General features: G+C 52.4%; 8 protein-coding genes across 8 annotated transcripts; 2 read left to right on the top strand and 6 right to left on the bottom strand.

Annotated features, from left to right (window-relative positions):
* Nucleotides 1-145: 145 nt before the first annotated feature.
* N7458_012035 (NAD-dependent epimerase/dehydratase family protein) lies at nt 146-1463 on the bottom strand (the record flags this gene model as incomplete). The annotated part of the gene is made up of 3 exons (XM_056915417.1): nt 146-997; nt 1094-1328; nt 1435-1463. 3 exons carry the CDS (start codon nt 1461-1463, stop codon nt 146-148), a joined length of 1116 nt encoding a protein of 371 aa, XP_056760171.1.
* Nucleotides 1464-3138: 1675 nt separating this feature from the next.
* On the bottom strand, nt 3139-5712 carry N7458_012034 (deadenylation-dependent mRNA-decapping factor PAT1; the record flags this gene model as incomplete). The annotated part of the gene is made up of 3 exons (XM_056915416.1): nt 3139-3262; nt 3320-5521; nt 5582-5712. 3 exons carry the CDS (start codon nt 5710-5712, stop codon nt 3139-3141), a joined length of 2457 nt encoding a protein of 818 aa, XP_056760170.1.
* Nucleotides 5713-6962: 1250 nt separating this feature from the next.
* Nucleotides 6963-8334, top strand: N7458_012033 (glycosyltransferase family 15 protein; the record flags this gene model as incomplete). Its single annotated transcript, XM_056915415.1, has 4 exons — nt 6963-7010; nt 7106-7858; nt 7919-8207; nt 8270-8334. The coding sequence occupies 4 exons, from the start codon at nt 6963-6965 to the stop codon at nt 8332-8334; spliced, it is 1155 nt and encodes a 384-aa protein (XP_056760169.1).
* Nucleotides 8335-9272: 938 nt separating this feature from the next.
* Nucleotides 9273-9952, bottom strand: N7458_012032 (mitochondrial 37S ribosomal protein uS12m; the record flags this gene model as incomplete). The annotated part of the gene is made up of 2 exons (XM_056915414.1): nt 9273-9338; nt 9416-9952. The coding sequence occupies 2 exons, from the start codon at nt 9950-9952 to the stop codon at nt 9273-9275; spliced, it is 603 nt and encodes a 200-aa protein (XP_056760168.1).
* Nucleotides 9953-10265: 313 nt separating this feature from the next.
* N7458_012031 (proteasome maturation protein) lies at nt 10266-11124 on the top strand (the record flags this gene model as incomplete). Its single annotated transcript, XM_056915413.1, has 3 exons — nt 10266-10268; nt 10480-10933; nt 11054-11124. 3 exons carry the CDS (start codon nt 10266-10268, stop codon nt 11122-11124), a joined length of 528 nt encoding a protein of 175 aa, XP_056760167.1.
* Nucleotides 11125-12106: 982 nt separating this feature from the next.
* On the bottom strand, nt 12107-13079 carry N7458_012030 (uncharacterized protein; the record flags this gene model as incomplete). Its single annotated transcript, XM_056915412.1, has 3 exons — nt 12107-12294; nt 12343-12426; nt 12482-13079. The coding sequence occupies 3 exons, from the start codon at nt 13077-13079 to the stop codon at nt 12107-12109; spliced, it is 870 nt and encodes a 289-aa protein (XP_056760166.1).
* A 1366-nt stretch (nt 13080-14445) lies between these two features.
* On the bottom strand, nt 14446-15959 carry erg8 (phosphomevalonate kinase; the record flags this gene model as incomplete). The annotated part of the gene is made up of 2 exons (XM_056915411.1): nt 14446-15553; nt 15625-15959. 2 exons carry the CDS (start codon nt 15957-15959, stop codon nt 14446-14448), a joined length of 1443 nt encoding a protein of 480 aa, XP_056760165.1.
* Nucleotides 15960-17254: 1295 nt separating this feature from the next.
* N7458_012028 (class I SAM-dependent methyltransferase) lies at nt 17255-18435 on the bottom strand (the record flags this gene model as incomplete). Its single annotated transcript, XM_056915410.1, has 2 exons — nt 17255-18023; nt 18044-18435. The coding sequence occupies 2 exons, from the start codon at nt 18433-18435 to the stop codon at nt 17255-17257; spliced, it is 1161 nt and encodes a 386-aa protein (XP_056760164.1).
* Nucleotides 18436-21234: the final 2799 nt, after the last annotated feature.

Below are 21234 nucleotides of genomic sequence, written 5' to 3'. Positions count from 1 at the left end.
ATAGCGAAAAAGGAAATTCGTTTCATGTATTCTACCATAAATACTTTCTATGTCCACGCACAAATATCTCAACAAAAGATACTTTTAAGCAAAATTCCAAGCTCATCAGTAAAACGAAAGCGACTGACCCCATACCAGCAACCCCTTACTTCTTCAGGGCCGCAAGCAGCTCCGCAGGAGGCTGCTGGCGGTAACCCTGAGGGTTGTTCTTAGTCCAGCGCCAGAGATCCTCACAAGCATTCTCAAGAGTGTACTTGGGGGTCCAGCCGAGCTCGTTGTTAGCACGGGTAGCGTTGGCAGTGAGGTTGAGGACATCACCGGCGCGGCGGGGGGCCACCTCGTAAGGCAGGTCGCGGCCGACGGCAGCGGAGAAGGCCTTGATCATCTCGTAGACGGTGGAGCCCTTGCCGGTACCCAAGTTCCAGGCACGGACACCGGGGTTGTGCTCGCGCAGGTAGTTGAGAGCCTTGAGGTGGCCGTCAGCCAAGTCGAGGATGTGAATGTAGTCGCGGATGGCGGTGCCGTCGTGCGAGGCGTAGTCGTCGCCGAAGACGAGGAGCTTCTCGCGCTTGCCGGTGGCGACCTGGGCAAGCAGGGGGAGCAGGTTGTAAGGGACGCCCTGGGGGTCCTCGCCCATGATGCCGGAGGGGTGGGCACCGGCGGGGTTGAAGTAGCGCAGGAGAGCGCCGTTCCACTTCTTGGCCTCGGCCTCGTTGCCGGCCTTGGTGGCGTTGTTGCGCTGGGCGTTGATCACGTCGGTGATGGCGTTCTCGACGGCGAACTTGGTGTTACCGTAGGGGTTGGTGGGGCCCAGGGGGCACTCCTCGGGGATGGGGATCATGTTAGGGAAGCGGGTGGCATCGCCGTAGACGGTGGCAGAGCTGGAGAAGACGATGTTGGTGACGTTGTGCTTGACCATCGAGCGGAGGAGGTTGATGGTGCCGTAGACGTTGACCATGTAGTAGTCCAGGGGCTTCTCGCCAGACTCGCCAACGGCCTGGTTTATAGATAGTGTCAGTTTGGAGTACTTGACAATGGCGCCGGATTGGGGATTGGGGATTTCGGATTTGGTATGGTGTGATCATGGACGCACCTTCAGGGCAGCAAAGTGAATGACACTGTCGATGTCGGGGTGGGCCTCGAAGACCTTGTCGAAGCCATTCTCCTCAGTGACGTCGAGCTGGACGAACGCGGCCTTCTTGCCGCAGATAGCCTCGACGCGGTTGAGGGCCTCGGCGGAGGAGTTGTACAGGTTGTCAGCGACAACGACCTTGTAGCCGGCCTCGAGCAAGGCGAGGGTGGTGAAGGAGCCAATGTAGCCGGTACCACTAGCGGGTTCATTAGCTGGGGAATTCGCAATGGGGCTAGGATGGCGGGGGCGGGGGATGGAGATGGCGATGGAGATGCAGGAATGCAGGAATGCAGGAAACTCACCCGGCGACAAGAACTGAACCAGCAGGCATGATGAATAGAAGGGTATAGAGAGAAAGGGAAGAGGAATTGAGGGGATTGAAGAGGACGAGAGGAGGGGAGGAGAAGGCTACGGAGGAGGGGCAGCTTTTTAAGGGGAAAGGCCTAAACAGCCAAAAGGAGAGAGAAAGTGGGGCAGGACAAGTCGAGCCATCTCCGTCATATTTCCATCTTACGCGGCCAGACCAGCCTCAGAATAATATACAGAGTCCTACCTATACTGGGGGATTTTGACTCTAGTAGTATATGGTTCTTGCATATAACCCCAATTTTAGTATCTACTGATTTTGTAGTATGGCGCAATGGCTGCTATCTCTGAAACCTGCAGCACTCTCTCTGCGACAGACTCGGGTCACACTGAATAAAAAGATGAACGAACCCAGGGAATTTGGAAATGATGGACCAACGTGCAGATCACAGATCGTCCTGGCGGCGGTGTACACCGACTCCTGCTCAACTTATGAGTTCTCGGAAATAGACGATCGTTGTAGTGTAACTCAATTCTCGCTCCCGGATCGGGCGAAGTGTCGGGCGAAGTGTCGGGTACACTCCATGGATGGACCCCTCTTCTCCGTCTATATAGTCCATTCTGAGCCCAAGTATGACACTGACCTCGTTCTCTCTCGAGTTTAAAGTAGGCGGCATCGAAGAAAATTCGCCGACGAACCAGCCTCCACCAAAAAAGCCAACTGTCAAGTTCCAAGTATAAACTCTTCATCTCCGGACCGTGCGGGTCCTCTTGTCCCACCGAGGGGCATACCTGGCATTGCCGAATCAGAGGCCCGGTTGGGTCCATCCCCGGCCAGGGTCCAATTAGGCTCAGCAGGACCGGGTCAGTTAGACCCGCCAAACTTCCCGCTGGGCCCCCCAGTACGTGGCCCGAGTGGTGCACTGGTTCGCCTCCTGTGTGGCCGTTGGAAGGTGTCCCGGTTTTGGCCGGTGGAAGCATTCCATGTTCCATCACCTTGGACATTGGCTAAAATTACTAAATTGGGAATCTTGAAGGTGGAAATGTACAATTAAACCCTTCCGACCAAGGAGATCGGGAGGAGCATGAATTATCAACGATATCCAGCTCATCGAGAAACTAGTTGAACACACGAGAGACGCTTGCTAGACCATACCAGCTGAAGAACAGCCCCTGGGCACCATGTCATTGCACAATGGCACACATTGCCCATATATCAAGCTTTTCCCCCTCCACAATGCGGTGAGAAAGAAAAGGTAGAGTCAAAAAAAAAATGGAATTGGTATGAGAAAGAAAATAAAGAACACAGAGATGCTCGAGGTTCGGGGCATAGAAAAAATAAGCAGCCCGGTCAAGTATTTTTGGTTGGCGCCAGCCAAAGCATGTCGAGATGCCCCCCGGATTATTGTGTGGGGGACATCCGACTCAAGAACTCTCGAGTACAGTCGGCGCCGGTGTGCGTTTCAGCAACGTTGCGCGGTGGAGAGGGAGTATTAACACATCCAAATGGTGACATGTCTGCAAAGCTCTCGAGAGGACGGTCCAGTAATACAAGGTCCGGTCCAGTCCAGTCAAAGGACAATCATCCCACGGAAGCCCCCCAAAGGGATGCATGAACCCACGACCGTGGGCTACAAGAGTGCAACTCGAGGAGAGGGAAACCCGCACAAAAAGCCTCCCGGTGATATTACAGTGCCGGTTTAACCAAGGAGTTCCACATCCAGACCAATGGCCCGCATAAACAAGTTGACATTGCCCAACCGCTGGCTGGCCATGTCGGCTGGCAGAGTCTTGCTGTAGCCCACAGTCTCCATCACACGATCCCTAAACGCAATCAGGTTAGCAAAGCGATATCGCAGATTCATGTGGGGAGTCACTCACTTGACAGCAATCACAAGGCGCTGCTGCTGCTCGGGGCTAGCACCAATACCCACGGCGGCCAGGAACTGCCACACATACATGTCATCACCAGTGTTGATCGCGCCAGGGAAGATGTCGGCGAGCGTCGGCTCCAGGGTGTCGAAGAGAACGTTGAACTTCTCTACCCACTGTTGCCAGTCCCGCTCGGCAGCCTGACCAGCTTCCTTGACAATCTCTGCACGGCTGAGTAGCATGGTCAGAATGCCCAGGCCGACCTTGGTACGAGCCACGGATTGCACATGCGTCTGGGCAATCACCAGACCCAACAGACCGATAATGATGTTAAAGGGTGCTTCATTCACGTAACCAAGCAAGCTGGGCATCACAGCCAGCGAGAAGAGGTCAATAGACTCGCGCACCGCGATGGAAGGCTGAGCTTCACCTGGTCCGGGTTGCGCGAGACGTACCACATCCAGGCTGTCCAGGTGGACCACAATCATGGTCAGAATGGTGACACGTTGCTCTTGGTCAATGTGGCGGAAGATGCGAGGAATGGCCTTCTTGCCCTTGGGGTACGACAAGAATGCGATGAAGGGGTGTGGGGTGGTCGAGTTGGGAACAATAGGTTCCATGACCTTGAGGGCTCGCCACAACTTTTGGTTCAGCGAGTGGACCTTCTGCCGCCATTCCATATGCACCTGGATGGCATCAGCATCACCTTCCTCAGGGGGAGGCGGCATAGTACGCTCCATGTCCTCCATAGCCATTAGGGCACTGTACACGCTCTCAATGTTGGTAAGAATGGATTTCCGGTCGCTGAGGCTGAGGTCTGATTGCACCTTCTTTGGCCGAGGGCCCTCGGAGCTATCAGGCCGTTTGATGTTGAGCATGTGTTTAGGGGCCTTGGCGTTGCTGAAGGAAATCTTACCCAAGCTACCCTCGATGATGAGCTGCTTGTTCTTCGGCTTGGCCTTGGCTGCCTCGACAGCGCGTTGGACCTGCTGCTGCATGCGTTGCATGTGGTTATCGGCACTCTGGAATGCCCTCCTGTTCCCATGTCCACCGAGCCGGTTTCCGGTTTGCAGGAGATAGGTCTGAGCAAAGTGACCCAGAGGCTGGTGTGGGTGCTGGCGTGGTGCGCCGCGAATCTGGCTATAAACTTGGTAGTAGAAGTCTTCCGCCAGAACAGCCTCCGGATCGGCGTCGGCCACGTTTCCAGCGGCCGCCACTAGTTGCTGCAGCTGAATCCGAGTGATAAAGTTTTTATCCTGGGGTGTCATCAAACCATTGCCGCGGGAAAGAAGGAAGATCTTGTGATTGCGCTTGGCCCGCTTAGCGTCCTCCACCAGATAAGCATTGCGCTGCTCCTCTGTGAGATGCATAAGTTGCTGCGGGTTGGTGATAACCGGCAGTCCACCGTTGGGTCCTCGGGCCGACGGCGGTGGCGGCATCTGCTGCTGCTGCGGTTGACGCGGGCCTTGGGGTGGAGCGGCATGACGGTGACCCTGAGGAGGCAGGTTCTGGGGAGGAATTTGGCCTTGCTGAAGGTGCATCGGTGGAGGTCCAGACATGACAGGGGCGCCATGCAGCTCTGGGATACCGGGAGGGAGACCAGGCATGCCCGGGGGGAGGACACCTTTCTCGAGGGCAGCTCGCAAGTACTCGGGGGGAACTGCGGGGAAGCCCTCGGGAACGCCTTGTGAATATTGCGGTGGTTGCAGGTAGGACGGTTCGACCAGGTGCTGGGGAATTGAATGGGAGGGCATCGTCGCGGTAGGCTGGGATCGCTGGCGCATTTGAGCCTCGACCTCCTCCAAGCTCATCATCGGCCTCCGGCTGGCAGCTGGAATCGGCTCAGGCTTCTTCTGGGAGACGCCCCAAACGCTCGATTTGGCCTGCAGATCGGGAATGTATCCCGGTTCCGAATACTTCTCATATCCAGTGCGCTTGGTGGTGGTGGCAGCTGTCGTCGTCGGGGCTGGGGCTGCAGCTTTCTGCTGGGCGTCCAACGGAGCCGCAGAGGGGTTCTGCAGGGCATAGCGAACTTGCTCCTCGCCAATGACATCAGCGACCTTAGCGGTGGTGCCGAAAAAGTCAAAGTCTCGCCCAACGGCACCAGTGCTAGGTCCAGCGTCTGCACCGCCAAAGGTGTCGTCGTTGAAGGCATCCTGATCATCGTCGAGCTGGTCACCGAGACCGTCGTAGGTATCCTCAAAGTCAATTCTAGTCATGAGAGTTAGTGTCTTGCGCTTTTGGTCGGAATTGCGTCTTGTGATAGCTCACCCATTGTCATCCTCCAGTGCTTGCGCACGAGCACCCTCCGCGAAGGGATCCGGGTTCTCGAAGAACCCCCTGGCCGGGCCACCTTGTTGGCGGTCCCGGGGGAGGGTGGTATCGAAGCCAAAGAAAGACATGCTTCTTTGGCCAGATGCCAGGTGGGATCAGAGGATGGGGGAAAGAGGGGAAGGGATGAGGAGGGAAGGCGAGATCGGCTGGTGGTGGGGGAAGAAGGTGAGGTGGGAAGTTCTGGAGGGATGGCAGCCTCAGGCATCGATGAGATCTGCCAAGGCGGAGGTTGATCAACTGGCCAGTTTGTACGGAGTAGTCAGAGCTAACCAACTTGGTACAGGATCACGGCGCAAGGAGAGCTGTCAGATCGTGTCGGATTTATTCTTAGTGACAGGGTCTCTGTTTCATACTGTATTCTATGAACTTTGAATACGAGCCCCCACCGTACAGTGGTGTCCCATAAGTCTTCGTCCACCTGGTGATGACATAATATTCTGCCGGTCAAATCATCGTACTGCTTTCTGCATTACTTACCCAAATTTCATGATTCCAAGGAGATAGATAGAGACCAAAGCTAGAATTTGAATAAATTTCATCGTAAACAAAACTAAAGTCTCATTTATGACAAGTTATAGACTAGTCAAGCTTACACTGAAAGCGGAAGACTAGGCGGTAGGAGGAGGGTGGACGAAGACTTATGGAACATCACTGCATAACAGCTAACTTAATCATGGGGTTTCAAAAGGTATTCACTCTTGACTCGGTAGTTATTTGTTGTTTTTCAATTGGACTATGCACCATAATACTGTATACCCGGCGGTCCTGATTGGCGGGAACTTCTTTTGCCCATGATGCCCCTTGTTAAGCTCCAGGAGTCCGCCCTGCCGATGATTTTATGCGGTTGATAGTACGGACGTACGGTAGATCGCCACGGGCCAGATGGGGATTTGCATCATCCAAGTCTCGGGCTTCAAATCGTAAAACACAATTGGTTTTCGATCCCCTCCAAGACCCAAAGTACTGTCAATTTTCGTTCTCCTCCCACCCGTTCCCCCCCCCTAAAACGGTCCGGATGTCTCGCATTCCGTGAAAGCACACGGCTGAAAGCGGTTGTCGCCATTGTCTTGCGTGGCCTGGCCAGTCGCCTATCTAATTTCCCTCCTCCTCCACTTACTCCCCTAAACACCATTCTTTCTCGTGTTTTTCATTCTTCCTTTTCCATCTACATCTGCCCCTCTCCATCAGTGAATGTTTATCACTCTTCACTGAGGACCTCAAAAAAGGATAGGCCGCATCTCCGCTGGCCTGGTTGTATCCCATCCACTTGTTACCTCTGCCTGCTCCGCAAGGCCTTTCTTCCTCCCCACTCGCCACAATGTCTGTCTCCGCGCGATATATTCGGTACCTGGTGTTCGCCGTCGTGGTAAGTGGTGAATCGGTCTACCGCCAGCACTCTCTTCATTCGCGACCGTTGAAAATCGTATGAAATCGCAGTGGCGCTAACCATCGCCCCCACAGGGATTGGCCGTCTTCTACATAATCTCTCGATCCTCCTTCCGCTTGCCCAGCGCCGCCTCTTTCCCTCGCCCTCAACCCTCCTACAACGATTTCAATTCAGAAAAACCGCAAAACGTCGGGACGAACAGCACCGAGCGGGTCAATGCGACATTCGTCACCCTCGCCCGCAACTCCGACATTTGGGAGATCGCCAAGTCCATCCGAGCCGTCGAGGACCGCTTCAATCGCAACTACAACTACGACTGGGTCTTCCTGAACGATAAGGAGTTTGATGACGACTTCAAGAAACTCACCACGTCGCTGGCCTCCGGCACTACCCACTATGGCAAAATTCCCGAAGAGCATTGGTCCTATCCGGACTGGATTGATCAGGACAAGGCCAGGGAGGTGCGAGAGGAGATGGGTCGCAAGAAGATCATCTACGGTGATTCAGAGAGCTATCGCCATATGTGCCGCTACGAGTCTGGCTTCTTCTTCCGCCACCCATTGATGATGAACTACGAGTACTACTGGCGCGTGGAGCCCAGCATCGAGCTCTACTGTGACATCGGCCACGATCCATTCCGCTTCATGAAGGAGAACGACAAGAAGTACAGCTTCGTCATCAGTCTGTACGAATACATTGATACCATCCCCACTCTTTGGGATAGCGCGAAGAAGTTCATGAAGAGCCACCCGGAGCACATTCCTAGTGGCAACGCCATGGAGTTTATCAGTGAGGATGGCGGTGAGACCTACAACAAGTGCCACTTCGTATGTTAATCCCTATACATCAGTATCTTCAGTGTTCGACAGCTAACCCCCAATTCACAGTGGTCCAACTTTGAGATCGGCAGTCTAGAGTGGCTGCGCTCCAAGGCGTACATGGACTACTTCTCTTCTCTGGATCAGGATGGCGGCTTCTTCTATGAGCGATGGGGTGATGCCCCAGTCCACTCGATCGCCGCGGCCACCATGCTCAAGAAGGAGCAGATTCACTTCTTCAACGAGATCGCCTACTACCACGTACCCTTCACCCATTGCCCGAGCGATGAGCAGACGAGGCTGGACCTGCGCTGCCATTGCAAGCCCGAGGAGAACTTTGACTGGAAGGGCTATTCTTGTAAGAATCCATGCTCCATCCCCCAGACTCGAGAAACCGTCGTTGCTAATGCATTCTTCCAGGCACCAACCGGTGGTTCCAGGTCAACGACCTTGAAAAGCCCGATGGCTGGGACAAGGAAGATTGACTCCTTGCGCTTGGTCGCTATGTAGTTGTCCTGTGTCTAATCGGTGCAATGATTTTGCTAGCCAGTCAACGTGCACGTGGGAGAGTAATGCAGGGGCTGCGGCTGGTGATCGAATCAGTGGTTGACTTTGTCCAAGTGTGTCGCGGCACTTACAAGTACCGCTCAGTGAGCGAAAAGTGAAGACGAGAAAATCAGGCAACTGCGTGAGATATCCGCTACGATTGCCACGGTTGATGTTCTTTTGGCGAAAACAAAAAAAAAGATATCCCAACCTAGTCCCTCCTGCGATGTCGTCTGCCATAACTTGAACTTGAATTGGAAGACGCAGGATTACTGTTTGAGCGGCCCCTTCCCCTTATACACGTTTCCTTACTCGGCGGCTTTTACAGGTCTGATGGCTGCTATGTGTTACTATCTTGATTGTCGGCAGCGTGTTTCCCCTTTTCTTTTTCACCCTTCATTTTGATCCTCTTCTTCTCTGAAGTTGGTTGCATCGGTCACCGGAGTTCAAGAGGATTTCCACACAGGATGAGCAACGATTCTTTATATCATTTCTAATTTTGACATACTCCAATTCGAAAGGACTACGAACACTGGCTTTTGTCCTACATGATTCCTTACTTCATACATAAGGTTATCTTTTGTAGTGTACGAAGGCCACGGTCTACTTGAACAACCTTAAAAGAAGAGGACTCGACAAGGTAGAGATAATCAAATCACTTCATAATAGTACATGTAATACAATAAATGACAACAAAGGCTCCTGCATAAATACACCAGTGTAGAAAATAAAATAAACATATGATGCCGCTCTTTTCAAGGGGCACGGTCTCTACCGAACAAGCAGATTTGAGCTTAACTCGAGACTGCACACCCCGAATACCAGTATGCTTACAGCCCCAAGCACACATTTATCCTACACAGACCATTCCAGTCCATTAGTTGCTCTTAGGCTTCTTCGTGCCATACTTGGAGCGACTGGACACACGGCTTCCAACACCACCCTACAACAATCCGTCAGCCTCAATCACCTCATACACAATCCCAAGGGAAATAAAGGGTGTATAAACTAAACACTTACCAAATCCATAGCACCACGAACCAAATGGTACTTCACACCAGGACAATCCTGCGCCCTACCACCGCGAACCTGCACAACACTGTGCTGCTGGATATTATGACCCTCGCCGGGGATAATGGCGCTAACAACCTTGCCCGAACTCAACCGGACTCTGGCCACCTTGCGCTCACCCGAATTGGGCTTCTTGGGCTTGGTGATACCCGTCTTGACGCAGACGCCCTTCAGCGAGGGGTGGTTCTTCAATGCTGGGGAGCGGCCTCGGCGCGCGCGCTGACCGCTGCGGCAGCCGCGGCGGACTTGGTTGTAGGTTGCGCGGATGATGGGGGAGCTGGAGAATTGGCGGGTGAGGGCTGCGGCGGCTTGGGTGCGGAGGATTGGGGTGAAGGTGAACCGGTTGGTGATTGGGGTTGGTGCTGCGCGGCGGAAGACGCTGGTTGAGGTGGTTGTGAGGGTGCGGAGGGGTGTTGATGATGTGGTTGGACGGTGGATGAGTGTCCGTAGGGCCCGGAGGGCTAGTGGTGAGATTAATTGAGGCATTGGTGTGGTTGGGGTTGTTGGTGGTGGATTTTCCTCTGAGTCTCTTAACTTGTCCGATGATTTGAGAGTGGAATTGGGAGAGCACGTGACATGCACCGGGAACTGCGCTGTTGGGCTCTGTGGGTGGCCGGAGGAGCTGGACGCGCTGCTGCTCTCTGCCTGATGCCCGTCGTCCTCCGCATTTCAGTCATCACCTTCCAAACCTACTTGCTTCTTCTCCTTCTTCTTTGCAACCTTGTCAATCTCAAGAATTCTCATATTCACTTGCCAATCCAGCTGAAGGATCCCCTGAATCAACCTCATACCCGTCATAATGGTGCGTCATCAAGCTATGGACGTGGACTTCACTCTCCGGTCCATGCAATGCTCGCCGTCAAGAGAGCCTATCCCCAACACACCATTCCCTTTACCATCATCAATAGCAGCTATAGCATCTATTGAATCTCGAGCCGCTCGATCCATCCCTACCCACTCAATCAACCATCACCCCCTCATTAATCAACCAAACAACCACTAACCACCTCCAGTCCCTCCGCATCGCACCCCCCAGCGGCAACCGCACCTCAACCACCAACACCTCCGCCCGCCAACAAACCACACACAATGCCAGCCACCTCTCAAAGGGCGCCCCCTCCGCCCCAGGTCTCCCAGACACCCTCCGCAACAAGCTCACCCTCCCCGCCACCGCAACCGCCTCCTCGACCAACAACCCATCCGCCGCAGACGTCCCGGCCTCGACACACCCGCTCGAGGCCCGCCTGCTAGCCTGGCGCGCAACCCAAGACTCGATGAAGATGGAGTCTCTTCGTCGGGCGTATGGTATTGCCGAGCCTGTGCGTCGGGGTATGGAGCTCAAGATCGTGCGGGATGGTACGTTCCGGCCTGCGGTTTTGGGGGGCATGAAGGGTGGTAATGTGCATGAGGATATTCTTGTGCTGGGTGGACGGGATACGGAGATTGGTTGGGAGGATGTGTTCCAGGGTAAGTTGTTCACTATTCCATTTTGGCGGTTGATATCGAATTCGGGACTTGCTGTCCAATATGACCCTATCTATTGAGTGACGTGTTTGGCTAACTGGAATCCCTTTTTGCTTTATCCAGGCGACGATCTTCGGGAACCGCCTTCGTTCCACGACGAGATGGAGAAGAGGCTGAAGATGGACTTCTGCTAAGAGACTCATAGACTTGGATGAATTAATTTTAACGTTTCGTTTCATCGTTGAATATGTCCCAGTATCCCCTGCTCGCCATGTTTCGAATACACTAGTTCCATTTCTACTTTTCCTGTGTCGCCCTTTGAGATATCAATGATAGAGCGATAGATTACTGGGAAAGGAACACCGTATATCTCCACGCTGCTTTCATATGTACAGGTAAATACCGAAGTGTAGTTGCTCCCATAAATGCTCCCAGTTCAATCTAACCCTTAGATCCACGTCTTCTACGCTCATCTACATCTAATCAACGTGTAGACATAGAAGCCAAGCGAATACGAGTTACCAATCAAAAGCAAGATCTCGTTATGGTTTAATTATGTACCAGTGCGACAAAAGCATGTACACTACGAGAAGCAGACAATCAAGATGAGAAAATGATCAGAAACCAAACCAAACCAACAAATGGAGAGCAGGCACGTTCGTAGATACACAAAATCCCAAGAGAAGCCATTCAGAAGATAGACACGGGAGGAAAAAGACAAAGGGGGAAAAGAAAAATGGCAAGAAGATCGAGAGGATAGAACAGAGAATAAGGGATCGGATGGTGGGTATATAGATAGATAGATAGGAAGGACAGGGCAAGGCGAATGAGAGTGTGAGACAGAAGAGAGGTAAGGGCAAGGTGAAAACCCATCGAGAATCAGAGAAGACTGAAGCAGATGTTGTGGGCAAAAATGCAGCGGGTCGCAGGAACAGCTAGACAGACTGTAATTGAATAAGCCTTAACAGAGACGGCCAGACCGTGTCGATGTTCATCCTGCGTCCGGGCAGGGTATGTCGAGATGCCACGAGGCCAGATGGTGGCTAGTGTAGGGCCCGAAACGATCAAAGGTGATGTGCAGCGGAGAGTCGAGTAAGATATCAAGAGCGCCGTCACGATCGAGATATATATAAATGAAGTATGGCATGCTCCCCTAGAGACAATTGGGAGTCTCGTTTATAGGATAACGCAGCGACAGCCGGGGCTGCGTTCACTCGGGTCACGGTCACGGTTCAAGTGCGCCTTTGCACCCTTGGCATCTTCTTCGTCAACCACTTCTTGCGGTTTGACGGTCATATGTACGACATTCGGGTGGTCTGCGCTGAATTTCGAGTCTGTGGAGGGTGGATTCAGCATATGATTACCTGTTGGTCATATCACGATATCATGACCGTCAGACTGAGGGTTCTTACCAGACAGAGGGGACTTGTCATCTAACAACTTTCCAAATGAGATCAGACGGATGGAGCTCGGCGACGAAGGACGGGTTTCCCAATCTACAGCCACAGTTAACATCAGCCCGTTTCTTATCCCACAGTTGAACAAACTCACCCGATCGCCACTCCCGCCAAATCAATTCCTTCAGCGTATAAACGCTCATCGCGAAGGGATCATCATTCTCAACATTGACTGACTGCTTGCGCAGATACTTCCCATCGATCGTGAACGGGTGCCGCGATCCCGTCGTCAGCAGCAACGTGATGGCCAGCGATGGACCCGCATCCTCAACCTCCTTCCCTGAGATATCCTCCGACTGGTCCGAGGAAAGATCAGCACCAGACTTGGACTCCTGAATCCCCATTGATGGCGTGCCTAGATTTTGAGGCTGTGCGACGGCGTTGGCGGTGTCGTTGGCTGGGGTCGTGGTGGTGCTAGTCGTTGCTGTCATAGGGGCGACGCTTTCGCCACCGGTTGCGGGGTGCTGGGGCGCAGTGGCCGCGTCTTCGCCAGACGGAGACTGTTGAAGGCCCGCCGATGCCGTCGATGTCGGTGCATCAGCGATCGGGTCTGGGTTGGCCAGGGCAGAGGGGGACTCTGTCGAGGAGGATTGGGGCTGGGAGCTCTTCTGCGGAGAAGTCGTGGTGGCCCCCGACTCGTGATGGTCGCTGGAGTCGGGCACCCCGGACTCCGGGTGATCGGTGGTAGACATGGCAGCGGTGGCCCCGATGGTAGGGTGGGCAATTAGCTTTCCCGAAGGAAGACTGGGAAAGATGGGCACCAACGGGGATGGAAGAATGAAGCAGTTCGAGGGAGGGAGAGACGAGGTGGAAAGAGGAGAAGAGGAGTTGCGGACGGACGATCGGTCCAGACGTGAGGAGTCGACCCTAAGCGGGAGGCGCAATAGTCTCTGTCGCTAACGAAATGGTGGCCTCTACAGGGGATATTGTAGAGATGAAACAGGGAAGTAGAGATTAGGATGAGAGATTAGGGGGAGAAGTGAAATTTTAGATGAATGGAGAGGTTGCACCACTAGACTAGAGAGGTTGAGGTTGGCCAAAGGGTTCTAGGTTCACGTTGAAGTTTCAGGGTCGGGAGGGAGGAGAAAAGGGTTCTCCTGGAAGAATCGACAAAATCCGCAACGGTGAGCAATCGATACAGTCGAGTAAGCAGGGCTCGAAAGGTGACGATGATTACCACGAGAATTAAATTAGTGATGTTCAAGGACCCAGATCATCATCATCATCATTGTGTCCTGGTAAAGGCACGATAAGGAAGATCCGGGGAAAGGCACTATGGAGCCTGCCGAGAAGCCAAGAAAGAACTAACACGGAAAATGAGACTACTATGGCATCAATAGCTAGCGAGTTCGAAAATAGTGACCTATACCAGGCAAAGGCTCTATCTCCTTTATTCATGAACATCTCAGCGAGCATCTATTCGCTCGAAGCTTGTATTTGATGCTTCAACTTCCTGGTGAGAGATAAGGACCGTCAGATTTGCCGTATTGAAACGCGTATGCCCGTCTATAAAGGCTACGCGCATCGTCAACCATCACCGACTCACTCATATCCCATAGGCGTACTTTCGTATCATTGCACTCGTAATCAAGGCTAATGGGTCGAGCCATTCCATGATTTCATACTCGTCCATTGAAAGACTACGCTTTTTAACCCCTATCAGTCTAGGCCAGACTGAGACACCCAACAAACGAACTATGGTCACACACAGTGAGGGGTCGCTCAGGATAATGCGAGGAGTAGATAAGAATAACTCCAGTATGACTAGTAACTTATGCCGCCGGGGGTAGTCGCTATAATAAAATAGATACAGACAGTGGAAGGGGTGGATGGGACTCGTGGAAAAATATGGGCATCAGAGTCAAGCCTCCTTCGATTTCACAGAGGACCAGCCTTGATTCGAGCAATAATTTATACGTTTGAAGCACTCGAATATGCCGATCCGAGGTGTAGGGAGCTGGCGGCTCAGCGCAGCTTTGTCAATCACGGAGAGCTGGACGAGGCCCGGCTTGCCGAGCCATCTCCCAGATAGCGAGACATTGTAAACCACGGGGTCCCCTAGACCCAGCCGGCATACTGGTCAAGCATTTCATTCTTCACACCTTCGGATCCGTGCCGCACGCCCAGCAGTCGCACCTTGCCAATCTTGCCGCCAAAGTCGTCTTCCACTGCACTCTGGTAGTTCTCAAACCGCTCGTTCAGTCGCGTGATAACCGAGGGATCGTCGCGGATAAGCAGCACAATAGCATCGTAACCACCTGCACCGGGTACGACGCCTCCAATGACACCATCGATCTCGGTCAAGCTGTCCAGCAGCTCGGTTTGCACGCTAGGCTCGATGGGAACGCCCGTCTGGCGGGTCATAGTACGAATGAGATGGCGGGTTCGCTGAATCAAAGTTGCGACTTCAGAGAACTGATCATCCGCATTGGCGTCCGGGTGCTGGGCCAGGCGCTTCAATTCTTGTCGCAATCGCTCATTGTTATTCTGAAGACTGCCCCAGAGAGTATCAGCCTCCTGGCGGTTGTTTTTCCTCCACTCCAGCACCTTCTTCACCATCGATGGCGTCTGAGAACCACATTCAACGTCGCACAGGACCATCTGCATCCCGCGTGGAAGCTGCATGCCGAAATCCACGCACTCGGTATCCCAGGGGTGCTTGGGGTCCACGTCCTCGACAATCGCAAACAATCGCTCGTCAAATCCGGCGGTACCCACATCGCCAACGGATTCTAAAATCGCAGGCGAGAAACGCTTGTACAGGCATGATCCGTATACTGCAGCCGCCACATCGAATCCAGACCCAACCTTGCCCTGAGCAGCGCAGTGTGCAGCTTGAGCCAGATTGTGCAGCTTGTCACGTCCGGCACCAAGATCATCTGCTTGCATCGTACGGTGGATCACCAAGGAAGAGACGAGAGCCGTCACGAGTGCGGCCGATGAGCCCAGGCCTGTCTTATGAGCTTCGTGAAGGGGAACGCCAAAGTTGACGAAGCGTCCAGCGCGTCCCTGCGTTGCGTCTCCCTTGGACGTAGCAGTCTCAGAGTAGTAGTCATTATCTGCCAGGATGGTAACCGACAAGGAGCCGAAATCTTTGGAGTCGGCGACGTAGCTGATGTAGGTCAACGCGTAGCTCAATGAGGTCTCAACGAAGGGATTGCGCGGTCTATGAGCAATATGAACAGGTCAGCAACTATAATCAAAGGGTAAACGGAGCAATGAGAGGGGAAACTATACCCATTGCCTTTCTGAATGACCTTCACACCCCCACCATTCTCACATCGTTGCACACCATACTCCCAGACCGCATCCACGAATTGTGGCGATCGCACCACGACAGTATGCTCAGCCTCCTGTTCCTCTCCTTCAATCTTGCCAACTTCTGCATCCGCACTCGCCCCCGAAGGTCCACGGCGGTGTCCCCGCCTCAACTGCTGTACGACAACGTGGATGCGCGCATCGAGGGCGAATACAGTGCCTGTGTAGGCCCGGTCGAGAACGAGGTAGCCGCCTGTCAGCAGAACCTTGCCGGGGGCAGACAACGCCGTCACTGAGGAAGGTTGGGGAGACATTGATACTGGGCGAGGGTTTGTGGAGGAAAGGCGGGGTGGCTGGTTGGTTTATCAATGTGATATGCCCCGCGGGACTTGTCGTGCACGAAGGCGTGGAATTTCCCAGTATCGCGGCAAGATTAAAGTCGTAAGTAGTAGATTGAGTCCTCGGTCGTCGATATTGAGGGATTTCTTGTAGTGTGGAGAGGGGAAGGGGGGAAACGTAGGGCGGAAGAAAGGGTGCCCCTCGTCGGTGGAGGCAAGGATGTATCTAAATCTCCTGAAGAGGACTAGCGTTCCGGGCCACATGTTGTATGCCCTAAACTCCATTGATGGAACTATACAAACTTTACGGACACAAGGGGGAACTAAAGTCGTCATACCTGGCAGGAGGAATATGCCTTCCTCGGTAAATTCCAAAATACCTTTCTCCGAGCCCCCGTGATTCTCGGTAAATCTCTTGAATGTAGGGACGGTGATGACGGGGGATACATCTTTGATCCGGTCCCAGCTGAACAAAGTTAGAAGGCTAAGCTTACCAGGCGTCCAGCTCATGCTTATCTAAAGGTTCTAGACCTTTTAAATGGACTTACTAGTTGATTACGAGAGTTGTGACTTTAACAACTCCTTGCCTATGTGTCACAGCAGCATTGCTAGGTCGATATCGGGAAATGATCCTAAGTGAGTAGCGCAATAGGTCCGAGCGTGATATCAGAGACGACCTTTCCATGATTGAGCCCTGAGTTTAATGTCATTGAATCCACTATGTGACATAGAGTGGTACAGTATCGGAGTCCTGCCTGCAGGTGCGGGAGAATAACTTCCTCGCCACCTTTCTTCCCCTATTCCTAGCGCACTTCTTCATGATGCCGCGAATAAGAGCATTGAGGTTTCAAAGTTCATCATTGTAGATCACTTCGAAAACTAAGAACTAAGAAACAAAAGCTAGGTGGATACTAGGATGAAGATATACACAATGACATTAACTCTTTCCAAAACAAAAGACTCCAACCTTGCTCCAACGTGAACCTCGTATCAAAAAGAGAAATGAGCGAACATGTGAAAGGCCAAACTCAAAGAAAACAACCCAAAACTCCAAAGCCTCTATGGTTTTTATTACTGTACATGGGTATTTGTATGAATGAAAGATCAAAACGATCGGTCAAGTTGCGAATGAACGGTAGGGAGCACCTGGTTGAGTCCGCGACGGGTTCTGCCCTACTAATTGTCCCTTGTGGTCAGTTTGAAGAACATTGCCTTGATGGCGGGGCTTCCTTATTAGGCTGGCTGGTTGAAAGACCTCCCTCGCCAACAAACTAAGCTCGAGGCTTCTGCGCAATGATGCTATAGCTCGTGGTCGCCAGGCGCATGTTATCCATCTTAACAAAAGCCTGGCCATCAAGACACAGGCGGTTGATCAGAGTCTTGAAGTGACGGGGGAGCATGTGGAGCTTGACAAAGGCAAGAATGACCTGGCGCAGGCTACGGAAGTACAAGTCCACGGTATCGATCAGCGGAGCCTGCAAACCGTCGATACTGGCATTCTCAGACTTGACAATCTCAAAGCCGGCTTGCTTCAGCGCGGTCTCGAGACTCTCTTGAGTTGGGGTGCCGACGGCACCGATCAAGGGCTTGACGCGGCGCATGAGCTCGGCATGTTCGGGGTTCTTCGGCTCGTAGGCGGGGAGACTGATCCAGTCCAGCAGCGAGATCTTGGATCCCGGCTTGACCACGCGGAAGATCTCGCGGAAGAGTGCGGGCAAGTCCTTGCACAGACTTAGCGCTTGGATCTGGTAGAAGGCGTCGAAGCTCTCGTCGGCGAAGGGTAGCGGGAGGCTGTTGAAATCTTGCTGGATGAAGTTGTTTTGCAGACCGCGCTCTTCATTGAAGCTCTTGGCCTGGGCGACTTGATTGGGATCAATGTTCAGACCGGTGACTTGCGCGCCAGAGTGCTGCGCCATATGCGCTGCAACGCGCCCACGCCCGCAGCCAAGATCCAACACCTTGTCGCCAACGCGCAGGCCGATATCTTGTGCAATTGAGCGCTCATAGAGGATCTGGTTCTCTAGAACAGAGGCCTTGCGACTCATCCAGGGGGGATATACATTTTCTCGACGTCGCCCAAGGCGCAGAGATGGTTGAGCACTCCGTAGTAAGACTTTAAGCAATCGCCAACTTTTTCTTGGTAGTTAGGGCCCAAGACCTCGGTCATCTGCTGCTTGTTCTCCCAATCCAGGTTGTAAATCACATAGGATGCCATGAAGTCATCTACTTCCTTTGGCGTCAGGTTGGCGAGGTAGCGGAAGGAAGTCCAGAAGCTCTTCCAGCGCTTGGGTGAAGCAGAGTCGTCGAGATCCTTGCTATGCTTTCCATGCTTTCCCAGCGCAGAGATGAAAAGCTTTTGTTTCTGCTCGGCGATCTCGTCCAGCGAGCTATCACTCTCAGAGCCCCTCTTGGTCTGGCCAGGGTGCTGTGGCAAGACGGTTTGCGACGCCATTGCGAAGGTGGGAATGAAATGCAAAGCTCTTTGATGCTGTACAAAGGCTATATGCAGCAAGGGGAATGAAAAGAGGTAAATGCGAATGCGAGGGGAGCTCGAATAGCTTGGATAGCTTCAATAGTGGGTAAAGTAGAAGAGCTCAAAGAAAAGAAAAAGTGTGGGCGATGAGACCAGGGCGCGGGATGTATAGTTATTATTCGTTTTTCGCACAGCTCCACGAGGGCCCGGCGCAATTTATAAGCAGCGCACACTCGGAGATCCTTTTACTCCACGATTAAAGAAATAAAAGCATGAAAAATGCCAAAAAGGCGAAAGAAATTCCGCCAAGACCAGTTGACGAGCGGTCAGAGGCCACTTGAGTGGGATTGTCACCAGACGTGGAAAGCTCCTTTCGGATAGGCCGGCAGTAGTGGCCTCGGACGGCAGAAGAAGGCCGGGAGATATTCCACCGCAAGGAAAACCAGAGGGAAAGATGGACTGGATCCTGGAACGATGGATCTATGGAACTAGGGTATGGAACCGTCGGAATAGGAAACGGATCTTTGAACGCAGTCATCCAGCCTTGTTTTTTAGCGGGATCCGGAGAACCAAAGAACTGAAGGACCTGAGGCCGGTCAATTGGATCTGCTCTGAATGTATACGGTGGGAAGTTCCCCGTGCACTTGGTCGACTCGGTGACTGTAGAAGGAGGGGTTTTAGAATTACAGTACGCGAGGCGTAGCAAGCCACAGTCTATGAGTAAGAGCTGGGCCAGGCACGGATGACGGATGACGCGGGAAGGGTCTTGAGAAAGAAATGAGCATCGTCATGGTAGTGACGATCGAGACCCACCTTTTACTAGACGATGAGATACGGAGTGCTCTTTTCAGCCTGCCGATACCACCAGTCTTGAGGAACATATGCAGTAGTCCTATGGCGTGCGGAGTATTTCGCGAGGGGCCGCTTTGTATCTCGAATGAAACACTCTGGTTGGCGGATAGAGGCAGAGAACATCATCATACATGAGTTGGCGCATGGTCGAATGTGTCTGGATTGCGCCATCCAGCTCTCTACCAGTAGTAAATTATTGAATTAGTCAAAGGCCTCCGGAGTGCCTGCGGAGTGTGACCTATAAAGCTCTGGCCCTCTGCCGGAAAGCTCCAGCGTTAGCTTCGTACTAGTTCCCGTGCATCGAACCCTCTCAAACCCCTCGTGTCTAGTGAAGGTTAACCTCTCTACAGGCTTTTGTTTTACCGAAGATTTGCCCAGCTTCTGTCCCTATCTATTCGCCTGGTTATGTGGAAGTATCGCGCATTCCTCAAGGGGACTTCTTTTTCTTGACGCGGTTAGCCATGCCGTCATTCCGGCAGGTCGAAGTATAAAGGTCATGCCCTGTAGGGCGGGGCCGGTGGAAGGTTACGGAAGCGGCTTCGAGAAGCTTTTCGGAGGATATTTCAAAGGAGAAAAATCTCGTTCCAAAAGGTGAATACTATCGCCAACTGAAATGGTGAAATGGAACATGATAAAATCAAAATCATACACATACACATACCATCTATGGCCCTTCCTGTAAGGCGTTTGGATCCGATGCAGTCATGACTGAATAATCTTTTGAGGGTTTTTGACTGGACCCACTATGTATGGCTGACTAAAGGGGCTAAAACGGCCAAAAGTGGCTAAAGTGACGGATGAGCTCCACTTTCTTTTCCTCGATCACCGACTGGATCGTCCGACTGTAGGGCAATTTGGCCCGAAACTCGGACCCTGAAATGGCCTGAGAGGCCCGTATATCCGGGCCCGGTCACCTGAAGTTCCCAATACAGTAACATGCTCCTTCATTCATAGAATGACAACTGATGCACTGCGGCGTGAGAAATTGGAAGATTTTCCTAGACGAAGAGAAAGTTATTGCCCTGTATTCAGGGGTAAATGGCTCGAGGCTCGGCAAATCCCCGTCCTCAGCTTATGTTCTCGACTGGAGCATGCTCTTCAACGGACGGCGCTTGGCATTGCTTCTTTCCGCTTACTACGGAGCATAAACGGAGGTAGTCCGGAGTACACGGACCGTTTGATTGGGGCCGCATACAACGGTAATGCGTGCAGTCTGAGGTATTAGAGAGATATACAGGAGTTGACCAGGCCTTCCTTTCTTGACCGTGTTTTCTATTTCTGTTTCCAATACTAATAATGAAACGGATTCCAACTAGTAGGAATCTTTCATTCGTTCCGCCCTTTCACTCTCTCTCATAATGAAAGGTACTCTAGCTAAGATCAACTGATGCAACCGTTCATAGGGAGTGCATGGTGGTGGAGTCTATCTAGTGGACCTGGCTGACCCATAGAAGAAACGAAAGAAAAAGAAAAACAAAGATATATGAACGCCGATTATCAAACCGAACAGATCAGCAAAACGCACAGTATTATCGATAAATGTGAATCGCCATATCTGTCAAGGAAGCTCTAGAGCGAACGCCTAAGATGAGGCCATTCACACTATAACAACTCTGGTTAGTCAGACCAGGATTTGGGTATTTAGGGAAGAGCGGGATCCATTTCAGGTTTAGATTAGTTTTATAGTAACTACGTACCAGAGTTAGTTGATCTTGTGAGTCATACCATTCCTTTCCATGTCAATAGGAACTCCGGCGGATGATATCTTGTTCAAATGAGGGGTTGTTCCTTCGGAGACTTCTTCGGCACCGACTATACAAAACAAGAAAAAACACCGCGCTCCTCTTGCTTTATGACTCCGTGCCTTTGCGAATGGAGCCATTCATCCCACGTTGCGATGTAGATCCATCGCAGTCTCTGTTCTTT

This window comes from Penicillium daleae, assembly GCF_028827525.1.
Source record: "Penicillium daleae strain IBT 16125 chromosome Unknown utg000009l_segment0_segment0, whole genome shotgun sequence".
Classification (NCBI taxonomy): domain Eukaryota; kingdom Fungi; phylum Ascomycota; class Eurotiomycetes; order Eurotiales; family Aspergillaceae; genus Penicillium; species Penicillium daleae.
This window is presented reverse-complemented; position numbering and strand designations above follow the sequence as displayed.